Here is a 24,230-nt window from a genome sequence, read left to right as displayed (position 1 = left end):
AAGATCATTTAATACCAATAACTATCAATCACAATGGTGAGGACATCCCCTATTAAACCAATAAGAATGAATTCAGAATAAAAGAAGTGAGGTTTTAAAAAAGATTTAAAATAGTAAGGTATAATGTATTGGTGAGGACATTTCATATATTGGAATTTATGGGTTTAAACAGAAAATTGAAGAAATGTATTATAAGTAAGTTAACATGATACATATTTAACTGCATAAACACAAAAGTGACAGTTGGGAATACATTACAATCGATTATTGTGCTTAGTTAACAAGTTTTTAAAAAGCATGCTGTGTAGAATACCTGCAAAGCAGGAGACAGCACATCCTCTTTGTTCTCAGATTTCTTCCCAAAGCCTGAGTCCTCATCAGCCTCCTCCAGAGGGATATTACGCAGACGTGACATGTAGTTCTCAAATATCATTTCAGTAGATAGCACATCTTCAGAAAACCATACCATCCCACAACGAGACACAGTAGCTAGTGTTGCATACTTCAGATCTTGAACCTAAAGCATCAACATAAATACAGATAAATAAAAGAATAAATGAAACATGACATATCACAAATTTCACTAAAAAACACAATTCAGATCATAAAATACATATTTTCTATATAACACACTGATTTCTATGTGAACAATTAGTTTGGTCCTTTTGATTTCAAAATACAATATCAAAATGGCGTCATCATTACCAATCACACACAGTGAAAGGTCAAAATAACACTGCTCCTTAGTCACATCCCCCCCTATAAAAAAAGAAATACTGTATTAATATTTTTTCAGTTTTTTTACACTATTCATTTATGCAAGAATTTTTCTCTAATAATTTCAAGGCAATCCTGGAAGAGGTCAGAATCCTGCATCACACTGCTAAAACCTGCTGTATAGCACTTAAGAAGATGAATATAATTTAATCTCATTTAAATCTTAAAGTAGTTTGAACTGTATTGTACTACACTCACTTCTTGATAGTATTGACCTTCTAAAACTATACTTTTATCGATCCCATAAAAACTGTACTAATAAAACTGTATTGTAGCTGAACATAGTTATAATGTGAAACATCCATACAATGCCAAGAACTTACTTCAAACATGACTCTGACATTGGGAGGCAAAGACAATCTCTCTCCATTTGGTAAAGTAAGCAATTTGTTGTCATCCAGCACTGAATTGAGATTTTCTACCCATTCTGGATCCACATCTCCATCAAAGATGATCCACTGCCGTTTATTGATCTCACCACGCACATTGTCAATTATCTTCCTACAAAAAAGGCAAATACTGTATAAAGACAAGATAGATACATAAGCAGCTGCTTGTGTCTCTTTGGTGGTGGATTAACAAGAATTTAAAAACTAATGTCATTTCAATCTGTTATTTTGGCCATGAAAAAACTTAATCATAAATCCATTTGGTACAGTAAAATGCTCTATAAAAACACTTTTCCTTAAAATCATATATTCTGATTCATAGGAAATGGAAAAGTTAACCAAGTTATATGAATTTGTGGACTAGAAATTTCCATGGTAATTAATCAGGACAGTGGACTTCAGAGTTGTTGAATTGTGCAGTTTTGTGGTTATATATGAAAGTTTTAAGAAATTAGCAAGGCTTCCAGTTCTGGATTCTTACAGGAATAAACTTGTAGAAAAAAAAATATAACCAAAACTACGAACATAACATTCCACAATCTTTTACCTTAAGATGTGTGTAAAAAGACCATCTGTCCATTCCCTTGTGTTAGGATCAAGGACTCCATACAATGCCTCTTTGGAAATGGCCTTGGGATCAATGACGTGGGCCACACCCTCAGTCCCCTCATAACGTTCAAGAGCTTTGAGAAGAACTTTCCAAGCAGTTGTTTTGCCAGAGCCACTCGGGCCAACCATCATTAGACCATGATTCAAATTGCAGATCTGGTACAACTGCAGAACCTGTTCACACACAGCCACACAATCAAAAAACAGTCTCTTATAATTAGACATGCACCTGCCTCTACAAACATTTATCCTCCAGATGTGTGTACAAACATCATCTGTTTATCTGTTAGAATCAAAATTATAATCTACGGCAACTGCTCTGGAAAGGACTTTTCTTCTTTCTCACTTTCTCTTAGTCCAGGCAGGTATATTTATTTATTTATTTCTTCTCCTCTGTCCCTGACTCAAACTAATCATCTTGTTTTCCTCAGCCTTACCTGACCCCTCAACCATTCCAACATAACCCACCTACATCACAGCTCCACTCACTTCTATCCTGAAGACAGAGGCAGTACATTCCTTCAAAAACACTGGTAACTATCTACATGACTACAGAGGCTTACAACCCAGATGATGATAATCCAAATTCATAACCAAGATGCAGAAGTGAAAAAAATTACATGTAAACAAAAGCAGAAAGATACAAACACTACAAAGATAAATGATAAATACAAAGAGAAATTAAGTTATTAACAGGGATATCAGCAACCAATCACATTGCCTAAGTGTGCCGTACGAACACAAATAAATTTTAAATGTACTTAGGCATTACAGATATTTTATTTGATTCCCCTCCATTAGAAGCCGCAAATAATTAATCACGCTTTTCTCCTAAGGTTCCTACATAAAAAGGTGGACAAACTTTAAATTGGTATTTTACAGTAGTAATTTTGTCATAATTTAAAATTTGAAAATAAGTAGAAATTCCTATTTCCATTACAATGTCTAATAATTCAGATGTGCATGGAACATGCGAAAGGTTTCTATGACAAGATATATCTGAATATTCTGTTATTATTTTGTTATTAATCCTGCTGTTTCCGTTATCTTTTCTCTTACATGAAACTGCTATAGAGACCATACCCAGAAATCAATTTAAATTAATTTACTACACACTATGCTCCATTACTACACTGCTTATTTTTGTACTAATGTTTTTCTCCACATTAGAAATTGTTAGATTTAATTGCCAAAAGGATTTTCTCTAGTACTGAAAATTAATTTAACTAATTTAAAGGTGATTTTTATATTGTCAATGGTACAGCTGGAATATTATCTCAAGTTACACTCCAATATCAATCCCTGCAAAGAGACAATAAATTTTCAAGCTCTGGAAAAACAGGTTACAGTAAAAAAATTAAGAGCCACTAAAAAATGTTGGATTGTTGACGAGGAGGGACAGAGAAGATGAGGGGTGATTATTCAAACTAAATTTCTCTTCAAATTGTTTGTTTCACAATGGGTGCAACTACAAAACAGATACTATAAAACTAATTATTTCTGTAACATTAAATAGTACTTGAAACATAACTGCAGAAGTGTAAGGAAAAAATAATCTTGTCACACTGAGAAAAATGACACAGTACAATAAAAAGACATGGGTACAACCATAAAACAATCCAGAAAAATTTCTCTACCCTCAATTTAAATTGTGTTAAATTTCAAGAGTTCTTCACCACAGAGCAGATATGTTAGGCACACTACTTTTATATAAAAATAGAGAATAGTTATCAGTTAAATAAACACATCACATTTAAAATTCGAAGTAGATAGCACATTAGGTGACTACTTTGATATAACAAAACACTTCACACAGGGCTATGGGTAGATGGGAAGCAAATTATCACCTGCATGCTGGAAAAGTAGAGGTTATTACCAAGATCCTTTGTTGGATGCTTGCTTGCAGCAATAAAATACACACACAAATGCGAGCTACAACACATCTTAAAATGAAAGTGGTCTTAATGGAAAACAGAAAGCTATGACCAAAATAAGGTACTAAATATATTAGTGATTTGTGTCTCTTGCATGACAATTCCAAAACAAAGCGTGGGTGATGAAGGATGGCTTCTGATACTTGGATTTGCACATTCATACACTTCTCTTCAGAAGATGAACTTACCTTCTCAACCCAAGTCTCGCCTATTGCTCCCTTTGGTATGTATAGAGAGAATTCAGAGAGAAACACAGCTACCATTAACCCATTAACCACTACTCAGATATAACACAATATTTGCTCAATCAAGATTTCTAAAACAGGGATTTCTGTTACAACTGTTGTTACACATGTAGTCATAAGGAAATAACTGTAGACCTACCTTCTCCATCCAGACACATCCCTGTTCTTCTCCCTCACCACATACCAAATACGCCTCTTGACACACCTTCCGAATTTGGTCCTTCAAACCTAAAAATATACCAGGACAATGACACAACAACCTACAAATTTAAGTCCTTTAGTAAGTTAAAATATCCTGCTACTTAACTGAGATAAATATGTACCAGTCACAGTCCACAGCAGTTTGTACTATTTTCTATAATGTTCTTTTACATAAAGTTAACAGAGGGGGTGGTATTTCAAAGTGTAAAGCAGCTGTGATCTCCACATAATCACATAAACTGAATGAGTTGAGTAGCTAAAATAAACATGGTTATAATGTATTTAAATAATCTTACAAATGAGAACATACATCAATCATTAGGTACGCACTAATCATGGACTTCTGGGATGTGAAGCCATGTGGTCTTGTACGTAGTAACCAATGTTTTGGAGAAACATACAAACATATTATCTCCTACAAAACCATTGAGTCACACACATCCCAGAAAATCACAATCAACATCTTTACCACCATCAGATCCTCAAATACCATTAGGTATGTGACACCTATCTTCAGGGCCATAGCTCAAATTAGAGTCACAGCATCCCATAGTAGGTTCAGCAAAGAATTCTTATTCTCTTATAAATGCTCAGAAGTGGTCAGTCAAACTCTTGATCTGAAGATCAACTGATGGTCACAACAGATACATGTTGTATCCTGACACACATAAGAAGGAACACAGACTGAATTAATAAGCACAGTATAATTAAAGAGATAAGCCACATACCTGCCATTTCAGCTCGTGTGTAGTTGACATTAGGGAAAACATCTGACAGCAAGGAGAAGAGAAGAGGAATATCCTCAGCCACTAACTTGGGAACCATTGTCTCACAAACTGACTGGATAAGAATCTGAACACAAAAACAAGCATGGCATTAAATGGATTACAGATCATGAAAAAAATAACAAAATACAAGACACAGATTTTGGACAGCTCTATTACTCAAGTGCAAGATGTAGGAATTATTCTAGCAACATATAAGTGGTGCTTACTGGCCAGATCTGCATATGTACATAATGCACAAACATAAATCAATCTGATTCCACTTACTATATCTTCCAAGTCACTGTCAGAAACAAGATTTTCAGCAAAAACTTCAAACTACCAACATTGTTTTCTTTTACATGTTTTCTAATAATTCATCACATCAGCACATACAACTGCTAGCTGACTTCCTCCCATAACATTGGTCTTTTTGTTGTTTTATTTTAAGAGGGTATTTCTAAAACACTGGAAAAATGAGGGCGAACCATAATCTATATTAACCACAACTATAATATTCAAAATAAAAGAAAGAAAACAAGAAATAGTCCTCTGTAGTGGCATCAATTTGCAGAAAATGCAATACAAAATATCACACTAAACCACTCAAGAAACCAACTGTAAACAATGTTCTTACACACCTCCTGTTCTGGCAGATTTTCTGCTATGGATGCCTCGTCAATATTGGATTCACCTCGCATCTTCATATTTTCCTTTATTTTCATGATACGGTCTCGTTTCACATTACCAGCAGACACCAGCACAGACTTCAGGGCTCGAAGACCGAAATCATAATGTGACTGATTTGATAACTGTTCATCACACAATCTGAGCAAGGAGAAATATGACCCAATCTTGTGTATGGCAAATAATTTAAAGGAAGATCAGATAACTGTATAAAACAAGGTTAATGATGGAAATGGAGTAACAACTGACTCTATGGACAAGAATTCTTTAAAAATTAAAAATCACCCAATTAGTAAAGAATTATTTACCTTTTATGAAACCGTAATGGTCATTACCATGTTAACAAGAGCCTAGCACTACATCCTGTTCTGAACCAGATAAATCCAGTATAAAATCTCACACCCCACTCAAAACCAATTTTAATACTATCCTCCCAATCTTCCTACTGGTCTCTTCCCTTCAACCTTTGGGGTCTTAAGTATTGTACTGTTATATGTCTTCCTTGATTTGGTCATCCTAATAAAATTTAGTAAAGTGCATAAATTACAAAACTCCCCATTATGCAGCTTTCCCCATCTTCATGTTATTTCCTTTCTCTCAAGGTTCAAAAATTCTCCTCAGCATCATGAAAACCCCCTCAAATCTACATCCACCTCTTGTTGAAACAAAAATTATACATAAATGAGAGGAAAGTAAGTACATAAACACAAAGATTAGACAGAAGTTTATGCATTTTTAAAATAACAGATTATAACAAATTACAGAAAAGTGGCACATTTATCTATGTGATTTATCCCTTCTGGTATGAAGCTGCAGCTAAAAAAGTTTCAGTTTCTATTTTAATTCTCTTACAATTTGTGTTACACACTGACACTTGGATAAAAAGACAATACGCAAGAAGTAATGTTTCAGATTTATATTATTTACAGATGTTATGATTAAAAATTTGTATTCTAAATTTCATATTTACTGTATTAAAATGAATATGATTGTGGAAGAAAACTATGACATATTTTTAAGTAGCATGTGGCCAACACGTCTTCTTACTGGCGAGTAACTCATGTGGAAATTTCAATATCTATCATTCTAAAAGTAGAAAAGAGGAATCAGGATCTTACTTGAAGAATGGTACAATCTTGCAGGCAAGCTTCTCAGCAGTTCGGAAACCCTGAGAGAACAGCATCACTTCAGCAATGAGCTGGCGGTCAGGTTTTGTCATTGCCAAGGAACGGAACAACTTCTTTAAATTGTCAGGTAGGTTTGATCGACCAGCATAACCAGGATTCATAGTGATGAAAATTGCCATGTCTGTTGACACTCGTACCTGCTTGCCCACAAGCTCCACACAGATGCCTGCAATATTAATATGTTAATTTCTTCCTTTACAGACCTCTGAAAAGTTCCTTAGTGGAAACGATTATATACATTATTTTCTGAAACCAAGAAATGCAAACTCTTTGGACTCACAATTCCTTAACACAGAAAGACAGAATGAGTCAATATACAATGTCTGGCAATTAAATAACAAGCCTGAGTGTTAAAAAAAAAGAATATCTTTGGTGCTCAGTAAGAAGAGAATAAGTCAATACTAATTATATTTCACTTAAGACCTTACCAAGCTCCACAGACAGCATTTATCAGCATGGTTCCCATTTTTGCAGTCACTGTCAAAATCAACATATTACCAAAGGCTGACTGCCTGACAGGATGTTATAAAAGGGAAAGAGTTAGCTGTTTCAAAGCACTATTCTAGGGAAGACCTAATAAATATAAAGGAAGAATTCTGATTACAGGACAGATATGTAACAGATACTGATATTCAATAATTACTTGAATATTAGTACACTTACTGCCTTCTTTCTTTCCGTCTTGTTGCGACTTCAGAGCCTCCTGAATTGTCTGAACCTGCTGTGAGACAGCTGACAACATTCTTTCCTCCAATCTGTTGAACTCATCAAAGCATCCCCAAGCTCCAACTTGGCACAGACCAACAAAGATTCGACCCATAGCTTGGAAGTCAAATGTTTCATCACAGTTGAACACCAGAACAAAGCGACCCAACTGATGACCCAGGGCTTTGACAGACTCAGTTTTCCCAGTTCCAGCAGGACCTAAGTGAACACACGAGTTTCTAAACATCTATCTCAGTAGCGTTAACATCTAAATACACTTTCACAGCTTTACTTACCTATACTAATTGCTAATTTTTGTACAGAATGAAGAGGAACAGAGAAGAAATTATTAAATTAACCTTCAAGTCCTCACATACAAACAGAACAAAATGGAAAAGTAAATTTGGTCAAACCAACCAATAATGACTTTAATATTTCTGTGTACTATGTTCTATTTTCAAAACATAATTTTTTAGTTACACTTTATAGTCACGTCAGTGATTAACAATGTTTCAAAGGGTTCCGCTGCCTCCATTTTCAAGCTTAACAAATGAGAAGAAGACCATAACCTAAACTTTCACAGCCAAGAGAACCCCAAATATTACTATCATTTATCTTGCATAAAATCTCTTCATACTGTGATGGGATCGATGCTAGTCTGCTGATAAACCATTAAGACATAAATTAGACTTTATTGTTTGTGCATCACAACTTATGCACAATCGGTTTGTCCAAGCATCACATTAGCATACCACCCACAAAGTTAAACTTTGGCTGACAGCCCCATCACATGGGTTTTAAATTACCTATTACCATATAATAAATTAAAAATAAGATAACTAAAATCATTAATTCTGGATGGTGGCTGCTTCCATTCAAAATGACATTATTTCATACTGCAGAAGGCCAAGTATTGTGGCTGTTACATCAACAAAGAAAGTGAACTGAAACAGTATAAAAGAGAGATGTAATTATATAAGACTCACCAAAAGGTGAACCTCCTAATCGAGCCTCCAAAGCTTGCGTCATTGTCAAGTAACAGCGATCTGTGAGGGGTGTTTGTACCAAGCGATCCTGAACTCCCAGATATTCAAAACCATAGAAGAATTTTGCATTTGCCATGTGGATTGTGAGCTGCTGCAAGACTTCTGTTTGTCGAGGGTCAAAATAGAATCTCATCTCACACAGCCATTCAAATGCTTTAGGACTTGATATCCTGTTAGCGACAAGCCGCCTTGTCACCGTACGCTTATGAACAAATTCATTGATCTGAAATTTCAAAAATGTAATAAAAAAATTGATAACATTAAAAAATAACTACATTACTTAGAGTTAACCAAGTAGGAATGAATGCACCTTTACTCATAATAAGTTTTTCAAATATCCACTTGAATTTAATAGTGCCAGTATAATTTCTGAATTTCACCAAATAGGAAGTGATACATAACATTGATATTGTGTATGACAGCACGACAGCTGACTGATGGTTTCCTGCTATTAAACAACTTTAAAAAATACTGTTATTATGATTACTTATTACCTGAAGACCGCATAAACCCATAATTTTTAGTCTACATAATAGATTTTCATAATTGCCAAAATGAACACGATTTACCAAGTGCTCAAGTTTCTTCCTACGCAGAGGGGGCTGTTCTTGTAGAACTGAATCTGCAAGAACATTCAGTGTTGTTTCCACTTGAGAAAGTACTCGTTCCAGTGGTGGCATCTTCTGGTCACCAGCTGTACTGATCTGATGCAAAGCTGCTTCAACATCTTCACTCCACAAAATCTGGGCTGCCAGCACCACAATCTGAGCCTGCAATAATAACATAAATATTACAGCTATGTTCAGAACAAATTCAGGAACTCAGAAACCAATCTGTGGGGCATACCTGGTATTTGTCACACCAGTGCATATAGGCCTGTCTATCGATAGCTCCATCTTTGAACTGCTTGATATCCTGAACAGCTTGGGCAAGAGATGAGGCTAGAGTAAACCTCATCTGTCCTTCAACCAGACTCAGCCACTCATTAATCTTTGGATGGTCAACAGTTGAAACAGGCTCACTGAACTGAACCTATATGTGAAAACAAATGCACAAAACCATCAATCCACTGTACTCCATCCAGAAAAACAAAGTGTCATGCTATTAATAAAATAAAATAATAGTTGCATTAGTAAGCAAAGACATTAAAGCCAATTCAATTCATTTCAATGTCTTTAACCTCTTCTCCTTCTCTTGAGGCAATGCCTGTGATCACAGTGTTGTCTTCATTGAGAAGAATTGCTGCCACACCAGCAAACATCTTTTTGAAGTGCTTCTGCAAACGAGCGACATTCTTGCTGTTACCAATTATCTCCAGCAAGTCCTCATCACCCACAAAGTAAAACCTGGAATGATAAATGGTCAAATTATCACTCACAAACAATACTGTATTTTCATAATGTCCCACAAGTTACACAAAAGTATAACACTTTCTGCATCTAAGACTTTTTCTTTTGTGATACCACCCAGAATGTCCAACAGATACCACATTATAAAATCCTACATTCTCTAAGGGAATAGTCGATATCAGCGTCGAACTGAAGAAAACACTGACTGTAGAAAATGTGAAAGGGAAATAAAATAAGACCACAAAAATTGAAATCTAAATGAAGGGAAGTTTTCTTGATTTGTTCTGAAACATCACAAATGTGTGAAGTTCACCACAACACTGACAACAATCACTGGATACATGGTCTCATCACTATAAAGATAATGTGAAAGTTCTGAACTATAAAACAACTGTAATTACCTTGGGAATGAAGTTCTCTCACGCTCAAGGTATTCTCCCAATGCTTTCTGAATTTTTCCCAACAAGTCAGCCAATCTTTCAAGTGAACGTTGAACCCCTGGGATGTTCAGGACATCCATTACCATAGGGGATTTTGTTACTTTCTTCATAAGACCCAGGAATTCCGAACTGCAATTTAAAAAACACCAACAACAATTACAGAAATTTGCTTACAATTACTTCACATTTTAAATTACCATCTGTTGAAGTATGTAGGTTTGCCTTTTTAAGAAGTTTTTCCTTAGGAAGAATAGTCTTTTTAATATCCGATCCCTTAAGAAACAAGAAGGTTCTGGAGGACATATGTCCACCAAAATTTGCCAGAAAACTACTGATTTTTCATTTTCCAGTTCCTAAATAAATTACCATATTGTTGATCTTCCTCTTCTGAAGGCTCTGGATTTAGTGGCTTTTAACAGTTTGGTTATACTGCCAGTTATTTAGTTAGTTGAGCACATACATCAAACCTGACTCATGAAGGCAAACTTCTTTATTTACCTGATGCTCTGGAAGCGAGAAGTCTCCACTGGTAGCAAAACTTTGATGTCAGCACTACCAGAGAATATTCCTTCAAGGTACACCCAACGTCTTTGTACATCAATCCACACATCAAACAATGCATTGATGCGATTCAATTTCTCTTCCCAAGTGAGAGCTTCCTCTTCAAACACCTGCAAAAACATAAATATTTAAAACTATTTAGTATGGGAGTATATAAACATACATGCAAATTATTACTGGTTTTATAACTTTTCGGAAAACGTGATAGAATGACACTACAGAAAGAAAAATTCAAGAAACTCTGACATGACATGTTTAATGTAAAACGTTGTGGCTCTTCACCTACTGCAACCAGCTGTTCATCAGTAGAGATTATGAGCTGTCAAGCTAGTTTTCAGTATACCTACTCATTCACAAACACAAACTTGACACTGTGCCACGGCACATTCATTTAAGCTATTTAATAAGAAACAACAAAATATATTTATGTGATTGGTTTAGAAGTAGAAATAACATTTAAATGTGTAACTATTGATTAGCACAAACCAACATTCACAAATTTTACCAACTACAAATTTTCATGAGAAGATACAGGTTTACTGGAAAACTCCAGAAACTTAGCACCAAACTGCCTAAAAAGCTTCTGCAAACTTCCAAAGTGTCCTTACTGTCACTACTACTATTAATACAAAATCGAAGTCATACTCAATTTTAATTATAGTCCGACTTGTTCATACAGTTTCTTTCAAAGAGCAAGGCTGCAGAAACATCCATCCATATGCTGATACATACCTTATAGTATGGAGACAATTTCATAGCTGCCACAGAATTGATGTGTTCCTTCACTTTGTTGAAAAGATCATCCCAACCTCGGATTAACCGACACTTATTTTGATAGTTGATCAAATCCAGCTCATAGTTCTGCCATGACTCTCGTACCTAAGAAAAGTGTTAAAATGCATTTTATATCTTAAATGAGATTAAATGTTCACGGAGATATGTATAAAACATACTTATATTGTTGTTTTGGAAGCCTTTTAATTTTAAAATGAAATTGATCCAGCGCAGAAAGAAGCACCAAATTCACCAGGAAACATTATATTGGTATAATAAAAGTTTCAAATACATATACGTAAGTGTGAAATAATCAGGTCAGTCTATTATTAATATATCCCACGTATTCACCACTTTATGGGGTATGTACTCCCATGTACCCGAGACAGACCTTGTCCCTAAGGTACATAGGGCAGCAGCTATTTCCGGGATCCATATTGTTTTCAGCAAGTGCCACATGTATTATAAAATGTTTTACAATACATGTGACACCACACTACTTCCTTCATTTCTTCTCTTGTCCAAGCCACTCTTGTTTTTCTTGATTGATTTTCTTGTGAGTCTTGGGCTTGTTGGCTGTGCATGTCCATGGTTGGCCTGCGTTGAGTTGCCTCGTTGCCGTAACCAACCTCAGCCCTTGGAGTACCTAGGCGACCTGTACTCCAGATCTTTGTCTTTCCATAAATATATTGGCTTTCACAAGACTTAACAAAAATGTCATGTATACCTGCTTCAAGAATTCTTCCAAGGCCATTTCTCCCTGTGCAACAAGAATGATATCTTTGACTACAGCTTCATTCTTTTGCAGGTTTACATCCCACACTTGTCCCAGGGTCAGATCTGACAACACCCAGTTCACACGCAGCTGTTTCATCAGTAACTTCCAATGTCGTTCTTTGAGAGCATCAGATTTAAGCTCCACAATCATCATATTCACCTAACACAAACAAATTCTATATTACAGACCAAATGTTAAACTGTTATTATTCACCTAACACAAACAAATTCTATATTACAGACCAAATGTTAAACTGTTATATAATACAGTGTGAAGATGTTTTTCATATGTGGAACAAAACATTTCAGGACGTGCATGATAGCACAAGAATGGCAAAATTGAAGAGAATGAAATTTCTCACTCCATTCTGAAATAGACCTAAAGCACAATGCAATGATTTAAGATCCACTAAAAAAGCAATGGTTTGGTATCACACCCCTTTTAGACTCCTTGCCATGAGTCATGTCAGCACAAGAGAGAGGGCAAGGAGAAGCAGTAGTGTGGTAAGATTACCTCTCAGTGTGCAGGCAGTAGGGAAAAAAAATACAATCAATGTAGTATTACCAGATGATTTGCTCTACACAAAGTCAAGCAGCAAACTGACCTACTTCACCTCTCACTGAATCATTCAACAAAGTCCATCTGCATGACTCCACCCAAGAAAATTGAATACTGTTTCTGAATGCATGCCATGACCTGTCACAGGCACTCTACACATCTTTTCAAAGCACAATCCTAAATTCATAACTTCCATTAAATGCAATTTCAACAGCTATTTTTTGTGCCTTTCTTACCTTGGTGTATCCTTGGAGAAGTTTCTTAACATATTCATAAGATGAATACTGACGTAATCTTGCTGGCAGTTCTTTTAACTGGGCCATGAGTGTATCCAGCTGTTGACGCAGCTTCCGAGGTTGGACAGACAACCACGGTTTCTCACGTATCTCATCAATTTGCGCCCAGATACGAGACAATTCAGACCACACGCCTCGCAGATCCTGCAATTCCTCAAAAACAACCTGCATCCTGTCTTCACTAGTGCTTACACCACCTATAACATTCAGAAAAGATAATTCCAACATCAATAAATACACTCTGTAGTATGCAAACTGAATACGTGATATGCACTTATGACATTTCATCGCATAATTCATATACTCCCATTTCTTGATATTATTCATATACTCAATTCTCACATATGAATGATAATACTCATGAAAAAATGTACATCAAATTCAGAAAGACAGAGAAAAACATATTTAAAATCTAAGAACAAATAAATGAGAAGGCACTGTATTCACAGCAGTTTGGTGAGAATAATTCTCTGTTGTTTATTACATACTGTATAACTTGTAACAGAAAGTTGCAGCCATGTAAATGTGTACATAAATTTTACCAGGTTCCTGTAGTTCCAGGGCCTCCTTAGCTTTTGCTACATTATCTCGCTCCTCCTTCAGCCGAGCAAACTTGCTCTCATACATTTGCAGGTGTTGTAAAGCCTCATCCGGTCGTAGATGGCCCTCAACAGGCTTGCTCCTTTCCCAGTCATTGAGGAAATCATTTGTACGTGTTTCCACTGCTTTATCCTCAGCCACAATTTTCATCTGCAAGCTTGCAACCTATATAACAGAAAATCAAGTAATTTGACATAAATGGATAAAACACACAAATTACGAAAATGTTCAGAGATATTTTGCAGTATAACCATTTCAACAAATGAAGGAAACACTTCAGAATTTTCTTCTATCATTTTAAAATTAAGATTGTTTGTTACTTATATTTTATGTCTCCATACCTGAGTCTGAATAGATGAATCCTTGCGCTTAATAATCTCATTGAAAGCTCCCCATTCACCCTCAATATTATCAACATGAAGCCAACTGTTTGGGAACTGGAACCTCTGTCTTTCCAGTATGCGCTGACCTTCTCTGTACACCTCCACCTTAAATCATTGCACCACAGTGTAAATAAGTGTCTTCATTACCAGACTGCATGCAAGAAAACTTAAAATATTCTGCACTTAAAACAAATCCATTTTTACTGCAGGAACATACTGCTTGTGAATGATTCAAGAAATTTTCATTTTCAAGTTGACACCTGCATTTCATCACCAGGGAAGTTATTAAAAAAGTGCTCTCAAATACTTCCATTACAAAAGCAAATAATTCTGTAACAAAATTACACCTCTTTTGTACAAATCTGGTACAGTGGCTGGACCTGATATCCACACTAATGCAAGTAACATCATGTAAGAAGACAGCATGACAAATTCTGCAACAAGTAACCTTTGCTGTGAATAGGGCACATGTACATTCTAACATCAAAACATTTGTTATGATGGGGTAAGATTATATCTTTGGAACTGCAGCCATTAATAAGCCCACCGTCCACTTCCCAGAAGATGTGTGGGTGAATATGAAACATAGGTAAAACAAAATTGACAGGAAAACTGATGGATTCAGAGATAAACCTGTCCCCGTGTCATTTGTCAACCAAAACTCCTACATGGACTGACCTGGGTGTAAACCAAGCATCCGTACTGAGAAATGGATGAGTGGCCAGCATGAGTACCGGCACAGCCCCATCATATAAAATTAATTTACTTCAAATTAAATACACAGACACATAACACGCATTCAATTACCATTTGGCACACTCACCTGTTTTTCCCACGACTTCATTTTTCTCTTGAGTGACTGAACATATGTTATGAAAGTAACTGCATCTGACGTGCTAGCTGCTTCAATTGACTGCTGCTCCAATTCACTCCGAGACTGTGATGAAAATATTTCTCAGTATCAATATATTTTAACCGTCTTACAGATTATTTTAATTATCGCATGAATTTAAATAAATTTACCCATCAAGCCTATGGCTCAGAATTTTTTATTAGAAATATTCTTGCTGTTAAACATCTTTATCTTATCTTCCAACTGATCTACAACTGACTTATTCTCACACATGACTGAATTCCATTTCTTGCTAAGTAAAGCCACATGCCTAAACATGTTTAGTCTACAACCAATAACCACCCTACCTTTGAAACCTGAGTGTGGAACTGAGACATGTCATTTCCAAGCAGAGAGCCAAACTTTCCAAGAGTCTCCTTATGCCAGGAATCATACTTCAAAGACACTTTACTTTGGACTTTTGCATAATCGATCACAACTGGACCAAATTCACGACGAGTGTCTGACGTATCAAATGTTGTACGAGATTTCCTGTAATGTTAAACTTACATTAGACTATGTACTTTTATTACAGAATAAACATTTCATGCTAATTATTAAGTTACATAATATCAATGCTTCTGAAGAGACATGATGGTCTAGAAGAAAAATGCTCGATATCCATGCCAAAGGTCTCACTCTGAATATTGGCTGGATCCAAAGGGTAGGTGGCCTTAAAACAAACATGAATAGCCCGTATAAAACTCTATGCGAAATTAATGTTCAAGTATTACCAATAACAAGCCTGTGATGAAAGTAATTTTCCTTTTGTAAAGTTCAAAACATGTGCACAGATTTAAACAGAAATTAAAGTGAAAATGTAAACATGTTCACAAGACTGTGATAATATAGCAGCCATTTGAGTTCTTGAACCATGTAGTTTTCATTTGCATATCAATGTATCAAGGGAACATGCTGCACCCATCTTTAGTGCTGAAGTACTGAACATGTACATGCAATTTTCATCAATCTAGAATGTGTGATAGATACTGACTGTACAGACCTTGTGCATGGACGAAATTTGATTTAATTTATTGTAACTATAAAAAAACTGGCTAAATCTCAGTACCTAGGTTCTAGCAATCATAAGAAACTTATGAATCAAACAGATGATGGTCTGAATCAGTCTGTAAGTTGGAAGTGTAATAATTTTTATTTTAAAATAAGTGTATTACTTACTTGATGTCATTAAGACACTTCATCCAGAGGTTAATATCCTCACCAAGCTTTCCATACAGATTTTCTGGCTGCAGATCCCAAAGCGATTGGTACTGTAACCACTCACCCACATAGGTATGAACCTGAAAAAATGAAAACAACACTCATTCCATTCTACATTAATTCTTACAGAGATGAAACCCACCATCAACACGTAGTCTCATGTTTACTCAGATTTTAATTGAGCATCAAATCTGCAACAAACAGATATCAATGCAAACATGTAAAACATGAAAATTACCTGTTTAATCTTGTTTTCAATAGCTTCATATGCTGCCTCTAAAATTACACTGCCCTGAGGCAACTTGGTGAGAAGATTGCGATACGTCTGTGATGTTGGACGATCCAGCCCCACTTGATAACGAGAGCTCTGAAGACGAGTCTGAGATGTTACAATAGCTTGCCAAGCAAACAACTGTTGCATGATTTGGAATCTGGCTTCTTCAATGCTGGGGAAAAGGTACATTATCTGATTTGTGATCCGTACCTCATGAACCACTATCTGGATCTAGAAACACATATTGAAACAAACATTAAATTCCAGCAAAACAATTTTTCTGTGCAAGATTTGCAGTTTAATACAAATAACTCAGTGACATTCCATTTTTCTTTGTCAGTACACTGACCTCTAAAGGCCTTCAACACTGAACTTTGTAAATACACAGCTGTGCTGTCATTTCTTACTGTTTATAACAAGTTACACAGCTAATTTATCAGTTTTGTAACAACACATTTGGGCTTCAATTTATCATTCAGGGCGTATAGTGCATAAGAAGCACACTTTCCAGGAAATTTTAGGACACAACAGAAATTTATAAAGAAATAAAATTAACATCAGCAAATCTAACTACAAATGCTTTAATTTTCTCCCACACACACTTGGGACTTAGGTTTCTTACTTGTGGGTCACCACCAGGCTTATGAGTAGGCTGGGCAGGAGCATCTGTATCCATGCTCAGGTCAATTTCTTTCTTGGTGCCATTCAGAGCATTTGTCCATGCCTGCATACCAGACTGAAGACGGGCAGCCAACTTTCTCTCAACCTACCAAAAACAACATATCTCATAAATAAATATATATGCACACACATGCACACACTCTCAAAATTTTGTAATTCCAACTATCAATCAAAATATACTTCAAGGGCCACACTGCAGCCTAAAGAGAGTATGTTTCAAAGCTTTCAGAGCTAATATGATATCTCAAAAAACCAAATGGTATAATTATGCTTTAAAAAGCATGACACATAAACCACATGATGAAAGTTAGGCATATTACAAAATAAAACTGACTATTTAATTACTTTTACTTCACAAATGATATTTTAAAGTAAACAAAATGAGAATGAAAATCATATTCCAGTTTTACAAATACAATATACACATGTGATTAAACAGTATTTCAGACTTTTAAGGAACACTTACCTCCTCATCAAGACGCGTAACCCAAATGTGAAGGTTTGAATACTGTCGAAGACTCAAATCATCAACTGCATGCTGAATTTTTCCAAGAATGTCCGCAAAGGTATTGGCTGAGTATGGGCATGTCTCCAATGAACGGACGTCTACATCCAGCTGTTCCTCCACAACCAACAGATCCTCAACCTTCTCCTGGAAGCTGAAGACTACTTCTGCCAATCGCTGAACATACGGATCCAATTTGTAGCTCTCCCACACCAGAGCAATGCCCTGTAAGTAAAAATTCACTACATTATTAAAAACTGCTTCACATTAACACTATACGCTTTAATAAAACCTATATTCTGTGATATACGTCATTTATTTTTATGAGCAGCAATTTTTGAGAAATTCTTTAAACTAGAGATCATACTAAACTAATGCAAACTGAAATTATATTTGCCTCAACTTGCAGCTTGCATTCCAATGATGTATAAGTGTAAAACCAAGGGATTTGTTTCCTCCATGTTAATGGCCACCAGTCCTACTGTCCTGATGTCCACACACTTTATCGCATAAATCTCCTTAAGTAATGACTGGTTTGTATTAGGAAGTATTACATGACCCCTCCAACCACATTTGACTAATTGTTATGGCCCAGTGGTTAGCAATTCTGCTTCATATTCAGGATGACCCATGTTTAATTCTCTGCCAGAGACCAGCTCTTATGACAGATTTTTTGTGGTTTTCTTCACTCCCTTAAAGCAAATGCTAGGACAGTACTTTAAATTAGGCCGTAACTGCTTCCTTACACATCCTTTCAAATTCATTATTCATTAATTTCCCCAATGATGGGGGTATCAAGCACCTCTGAAATGTCAGTAAACTTTTACCTGACTATATGGCACAACAACCCATAAGACAGTCATCTTCAGGAATGTTTTCTCAATTAAATCTTTACTTATATGAAAGGCACCACTTCCTTATGTGCCAATAAAAATGAAGTACATTAAAGGTAGCCATTTCAAAACTGAAATTAACTGCTTACCTCAGCAACTAGCATCTGAACCTCCCTGCGCATTCCAGCAACTAGAGGAATGATACTGGCCTTATCTTCAATCTGTAAAATAAAATACCAAATCAACAAATAACAGTGCTCTTTCACATAATAAATCATGAACATTTACTTGTCATACATATATCTTGTGCACAGAATGTGTCAATTTTCAACAGTTTTCTTTTACAGAACAAGTAAAAGTTCATTTCTCATAATATGACTCCATGCACACCAAACCTACATGCCTTCTTCACCTATTGAAGCTGGATAAGAGTAGATAAATAAAATAAGAATAAAATTAAAACATGAAAGGGAGAAAGCTGTACATATATGTGCAAACAGGAACAGCAAGAAAATATTACTACATACAGAGCAGAGTTACAACTAACTATATTCTGTCTTTCACAGCAAAGTGTTCCACTAATATGGACACACTACTCATAAATGGAGATGACACACGACATGAACCAATACTGGTATATTACCAACTTCAGATGTCATTAATGACAGTACAGAACAATCATGACATAACTTTCATTTTCAGATTAACAAGTACTCACAATAAATAGTATATGACCACATTTCGTATCCACAATCCCATACCAAGCCACCACACATCAATCATATACAAGTAATATTTGAGGTTTTCACAGCGGTGAGTATGAAGATTTCTGTCTTCTGGGTTGTTGCGCTGTGTAGTCTGGTCGATGTCAACCAATGTTTCAGAGGTCATACTGCCTCCGTCATCGCCCTGATGACGGAGGCAGTATGACCTTGGTTACATCGACCAGACTACACAGCGCAACAACCCAGAAATCTTCAATCAAATATAACATAAACATTGACCAACTTTTCGGTACAAAGTAGTTAAAAAGTAAGATATTTTCCATACCATCTCCATTACACTTACTAGTAGCCATCAAATACAATAACCATAAGCAGCAGCCACTCTGCTTCCATATGTGCATGCATTATAATGTACCAGTAACAAGCAAATTTTATTCAAAGGGCTGATACTGGGGAAAAAAGAACACCTAATTATAAATCTAACTCCCTACTTACAACATTCTCAATAATTTACTAAAATCAATGCTTTACCTCAGTTTCCCTGGTTAACATACACTACTGTAATACTGTCATGTAAACACTAGTTTACATTATGAACAAAATTATAGTTAAATTCTACAAGGAAACTGCTGTTATTGTTACATTTCAATGCCTGTTAAGTAGTACAGTTTGGAGGGGGGAGGGAAAAGCTCTACATTAATCTAGTGATAATTCAAACCTGTAACTAACATGACTTTCAATTTATGCAGTGTTGCATTAAAACAACAACAAAATAAATGTATCAGCCCTTATATAATAGGCAGAAAAGCAATTAAATCAGCCAAATGAAAGGAGTGTAGTCAATAATTACACAGAATACAACGGTGACAATCTCGTACAGAATGTGACAAGTTACGCACAAATAACACTACTTTTTAAAACAAGAGTATGATCATAAATAAATTTACTAACAATCAACAATTTGTTCTAGTCATAGCTGGGGGTACATATTACAACTGCTTCTGCCATGACTAACATTTATAATATTGAAAGAAGATATCATAACTTTCTTGGCTACACTCATGAACGCCATTCTATTTCGAAAAACTTACAGCTACAACACAGGCAATATTTTATACAAACAGATATGGGCAGGTAAAAATGTAATAACAAATGAGAAAACCTTGGAGAAACAGCATTCAACCCACATGACAGAGGCTGGTGGAATACATATTCGGCATTCACTATCATTTACTGACTAAAGAACAAATCATAATATGCAGAATGCAAGACATGAGATGAATGTTATATTTATATGTAAGTCCAGGTTGTACCACGCGTACACAATAGAAGACTATGGCAGACATGCCTCAAGAAAGTGTTTAGATTACAAACAATTACATAATTTCTTCTTAAATAGTGTCATTTGGTATGCATATTTATTTCCATCACCTACCAAAAATAAATTTCTAACAAATTATTTTATCACATGTTAGCTTTAAACTGCAGATGTTTAGAGTGAGAAACTATAAAGTCCTCAATTTTAATATAATTAGAACATACTTACAAAGCAAATAAACACGTTTGCATGTGCTTTCCCAAGTCTCTCCAGGCACAACACGAGAGTACCACTTACTTCTATATCCTTTGCATTCCATCAACCTAACCTTTCCAACTTGATACTACATATCCTATAGTTGACAAAGCAATCTTAATGAATCACAAAGCAGCATTTCAATATGACAATATTAGACTGTAACTCATGTAATCCATGTTAACTTCTGTACCATTACAAAATAAAATGTCATTAATTTTTAGAAAATGGAAAGTGGTAATTCTGATCCATACTAAGAGACCAAATTATAAAACCACACGCCCACTACAAAGCCAAATACATACACAGTCAATCACTCACTTCTAAGCTAATTGTTTAATAATACCTTGCTTTAAGCAAAGTACATGAATGACATGTAACTGATTAAATAATTTTCATTCCACCAACCTGATCAATACTGGATTTTGTTAGTTTCTAACCACAGAGTAAAAGAATGATAACATATCACGGATTAAAGAAAACAAAAATTATAGATAGTCATGAATTCCAAGGTTTTTGCAAGAAGGCATTTTGAATGAGATTCAAGGATTTCATGTGGTGGAAATTTGGATCAATGGTCTTCTGGGTCATGGCATAGTGTAATCTTGTAAATGGCTACCAACATTTCCTGATGATGGAGGGAACAGTTTCCTCCAAAAGGCTGACAACCACTTATAAGAATACACAGAATAATAACCTAAAAAACCACAACACAAGGGTAACCTGAAGCTTGCTTATACATGAATTCCCTGTGTGTATACTTGTAAGCAGAGAGGGTTAGTATACATAAATTTCAAACACAATGGCAGTCCACAATCCACTTGCAGTTTCTACCTTGAATGATGGACTATTTGGGGAACTCCGGTTTGTTAGCTAGTTGTTGCAGGGAAACCAAAAAGAACATAGAAACACATTAATTTATCCCCAAGACAATCACAAACTGGAGAAAACATTCACAGGATTATTGATATACTGCATTTAATTGATTAATATTAACCACACTGCGTAGGCTATAACAACACTGCAAACAATCAGTAATCTTTAACTAACTGTTATTAACTATGGTGGGAAGAGAAAGGCTTATGGACTAAATACAAGCTAAGTAGTACATGAACCACATTATGAATAACAGATAAAAATTATTTTGAGCTGTTGTAACTAATTATGATCTGTTTGACCTGGGTTGGCAACAGTAACAAGTCCTATAAATATAATAATTATTTTTCCATCTACACGTTTTTTAGATGCGATGTTCTCTTCTAAACAACTCCTTGCCAATTATGCGTTAACTTTATGCACTGAGTGCATAGATCAACACACAAGTGATGTAAAACATTTATAACATTCTATGAGAACCAGAATCACAAAGATCACATCCATTATTTTACAACTGAAACTAAACAGTGAAACCTATAGATGTATAAAATATACAATTTATGTAGACAATACACATCACTAGACGCTCTTTCCAATTTCATTTAAAACAATGTTTGTTGTCTGCAAATTCAATACCTAAGTAGGGCTTAAGTACAAAATGTCATCAACACACATGATTTTATTAACAAAGTGTTTTCAACCATATATAAAAAACAATGTAATACAACTATTCAAATCTAGCGCACCTAAACAAAAAATCTATCATGTAAGAAACTGAAAATTACCTTTTCAAGAGTTCTTTCATAAGTCCTAACACTTTCTATCAGAGAGATGGCAAATGGGTACAGTTGGTTTGCCTGATGTGCTTTGTTCACTATTGCAAGTGGTACACGGAAACCAAGATTCTTCAGGTTTCGCACCTGCAAACAAAACAGGCAATTACAATGAGTCATGTGCTTTATACTATGATCTGTGCAATCGTCTGGAAAACAAATCATTGTGTGAGGAAAAAACATGCTGCATACCAGATTTTTCACTGTCCATGTCCAATTTTGAAAACTCAAAATTCTATTTATACAATTTACACATAACTCAAAACTTCCATCATTAAATATTTTTTGGAGTACAACCCCACTCATCTCCATCTTCTTACCGGAAAATACCAGAGACCGCCCACTGATGCTACATTAAAATCATGTAATTTAATCAGAACACGTAAATTCAAGGATACCAACCTCCTTTGAAAGAGTGATTATTTCTGGAAGGAAGTTCACTTTCAACTTCAGGACATTACCACGCCCAGTTCGTGAACGCTGACTTTCAATGGCAAAAATACGTCCAGTCACGCCAAGATTGCGCTGCTGAACTTTACGAGCCCAATCATCAAATATTTCTTGAGTGTTTAGTTTCAGTCGAAAACTATCTCCATCTGCCTTTAGCTTCTGTCCCTCAATGTGGTTCTCCCAGCCTTTTCCTAAGAGAAATTAAAAATACCCAAGTGTAAAACTAAAACAGATGGGTTAGTGGGGAGTTCTTTCTTTAGTTACAAAGATTAAATTCCACCACTGACACTGCATATTCAAAGTTTAACATGAAGATGTATCAAAAAAACATACAATTTACCAAAATTTATAGTAATCAGACACAAAAAATGTGCATGTGTGTGCACATGATTGTGATTTATCTTTAACTGTCGCTAGTTTAATTTTATAAATGAGCATATTTCTAAACATTCTATGTGCCTTTCTTTCGATTTGTCTACTGTACATGTATAAAAATGTAAATTAATTTTGTGACCCATGTGAAGATGGAGAAAAAATTAGAGGATCTGAATTTCAACATTTATTAATACAAACAATATATAACCGACAAAAGTAAAATTTCAAAGGTAGGACAACTTATTTTTAGCTACCTTCATAAACAATAAGAATAAAAATTAAGAGATATTTCATCTGGGACAATGCCAAAATGGAACAACTAAAATTAGAAGGTACTCTGCCTTCCTCAACTATCGTTTATTTTAAAAACCCTGCATCTTCATCACCCACAACATGAATATTTTTCTGGCTTCCTTAACCATTACTTGCCCCACACTATTACATCTTTCCCCTCTCTCTTCCTTCATCATCATTTGCTCCACACTGATACCTTTCTTCTATCTTCCAAGAACAGTTTTCACTACATAAGATAAAAATACAAAACGAAAAATGTTTACCTAATACATCTTCCACTCTTCGTAAATATGCTGTGAGCTGCCGATCAATTTGCTTAGCCCACACAATGGAACCTGAGACTGGAGGTAAATCTCTCACAATACTCATTTTGTATGACTTGCTCTGGGGATACTGAACCTGGCGGGTAAAGGAC

The 24,230-nt window shown here is 35.4% G+C and overlaps 1 protein-coding gene across 8 annotated transcripts in view; it reads right to left on the bottom strand.

The window, feature by feature from the left end:
• Dhc64C (dynein heavy chain, cytoplasmic) overlaps positions 1-24,230 on the bottom strand; it is a 67,213-nt gene that overhangs the window by 35,548 nt on the left and 7,435 nt on the right. For 2 of the 8 annotated variants that reach the window (XR_015534690.1, XM_022060509.2), the window contains exons 10-40: positions 24,079-24,214; positions 23,099-23,337; positions 22,649-22,783; positions 21,822-21,860; positions 18,839-18,910; positions 17,818-18,081; positions 17,293-17,436; positions 16,635-16,901; positions 16,355-16,476; positions 15,484-15,667; positions 15,107-15,220; positions 14,242-14,388; positions 13,843-14,065; positions 13,241-13,497; positions 12,396-12,605; positions 11,627-11,773; positions 10,832-11,004; positions 10,295-10,462; positions 9,725-9,890; positions 9,391-9,576; positions 9,114-9,314; positions 8,485-8,767; positions 7,457-7,717; positions 6,725-6,959; positions 5,561-5,747; positions 4,884-5,007; positions 4,094-4,182; positions 3,898-3,927; positions 1,714-1,949; positions 1,101-1,278; positions 314-517 (exon numbers count right to left, since the gene is read on the bottom strand). Coding sequence is in view for 7 of the 8 variants with exons in the window: in XM_022060509.2 (XP_021916201.1) it covers positions 314-517; positions 1,101-1,278; positions 1,714-1,949; positions 3,898-3,927; positions 4,094-4,182; positions 4,884-5,007; positions 5,561-5,747; positions 6,725-6,959; positions 7,457-7,717; positions 8,485-8,767; positions 9,114-9,314; positions 9,391-9,576; positions 9,725-9,890; positions 10,295-10,462; positions 10,832-11,004; positions 11,627-11,773; positions 12,396-12,605; positions 13,241-13,497; positions 13,843-14,065; positions 14,242-14,388; positions 15,107-15,220; positions 15,484-15,667; positions 16,355-16,476; positions 16,635-16,901; positions 17,293-17,436; positions 17,818-18,081; positions 18,839-18,910; positions 21,822-21,860; positions 22,649-22,783; positions 23,099-23,337; positions 24,079-24,214 (5,421 nt within the window). In the remaining variant the exon portion in view is untranslated. The remainder of the gene's footprint in view (positions 1-313; positions 518-1,100; positions 1,279-1,713; positions 1,950-3,897; positions 3,928-4,093; positions 4,183-4,883; positions 5,008-5,560; positions 5,748-6,724; positions 6,960-7,456; positions 7,718-8,484; positions 8,768-9,113; positions 9,315-9,390; positions 9,577-9,724; positions 9,891-10,294; positions 10,463-10,831; positions 11,005-11,626; positions 11,774-12,395; positions 12,606-13,240; positions 13,498-13,842; positions 14,066-14,241; positions 14,389-15,106; positions 15,221-15,483; positions 15,668-16,354; positions 16,477-16,634; positions 16,902-17,292; positions 17,437-17,817; positions 18,082-18,838; positions 18,911-21,821; positions 21,861-22,648; positions 22,784-23,098; positions 23,338-24,078; positions 24,215-24,230) is intronic. The other 6 variants (XM_022060511.2, XM_022060510.2, XM_022060514.2 and 3 more) reach the window with 3 other exon arrangements.

This window comes from Zootermopsis nevadensis, unplaced genomic scaffold (genome assembly GCF_977971745.1).
Source record: "Zootermopsis nevadensis isolate Lab colony 2312 unplaced genomic scaffold, Znev_1.0 Znev_ptg000011l, whole genome shotgun sequence".
Classification (NCBI taxonomy): Eukaryota; Metazoa; Arthropoda; class Insecta; order Blattodea; family Termopsidae; genus Zootermopsis; species Zootermopsis nevadensis.
Note: the sequence above shows the minus strand (reverse complement) of the source record. Positions and strands in the feature narration are given on the sequence as shown.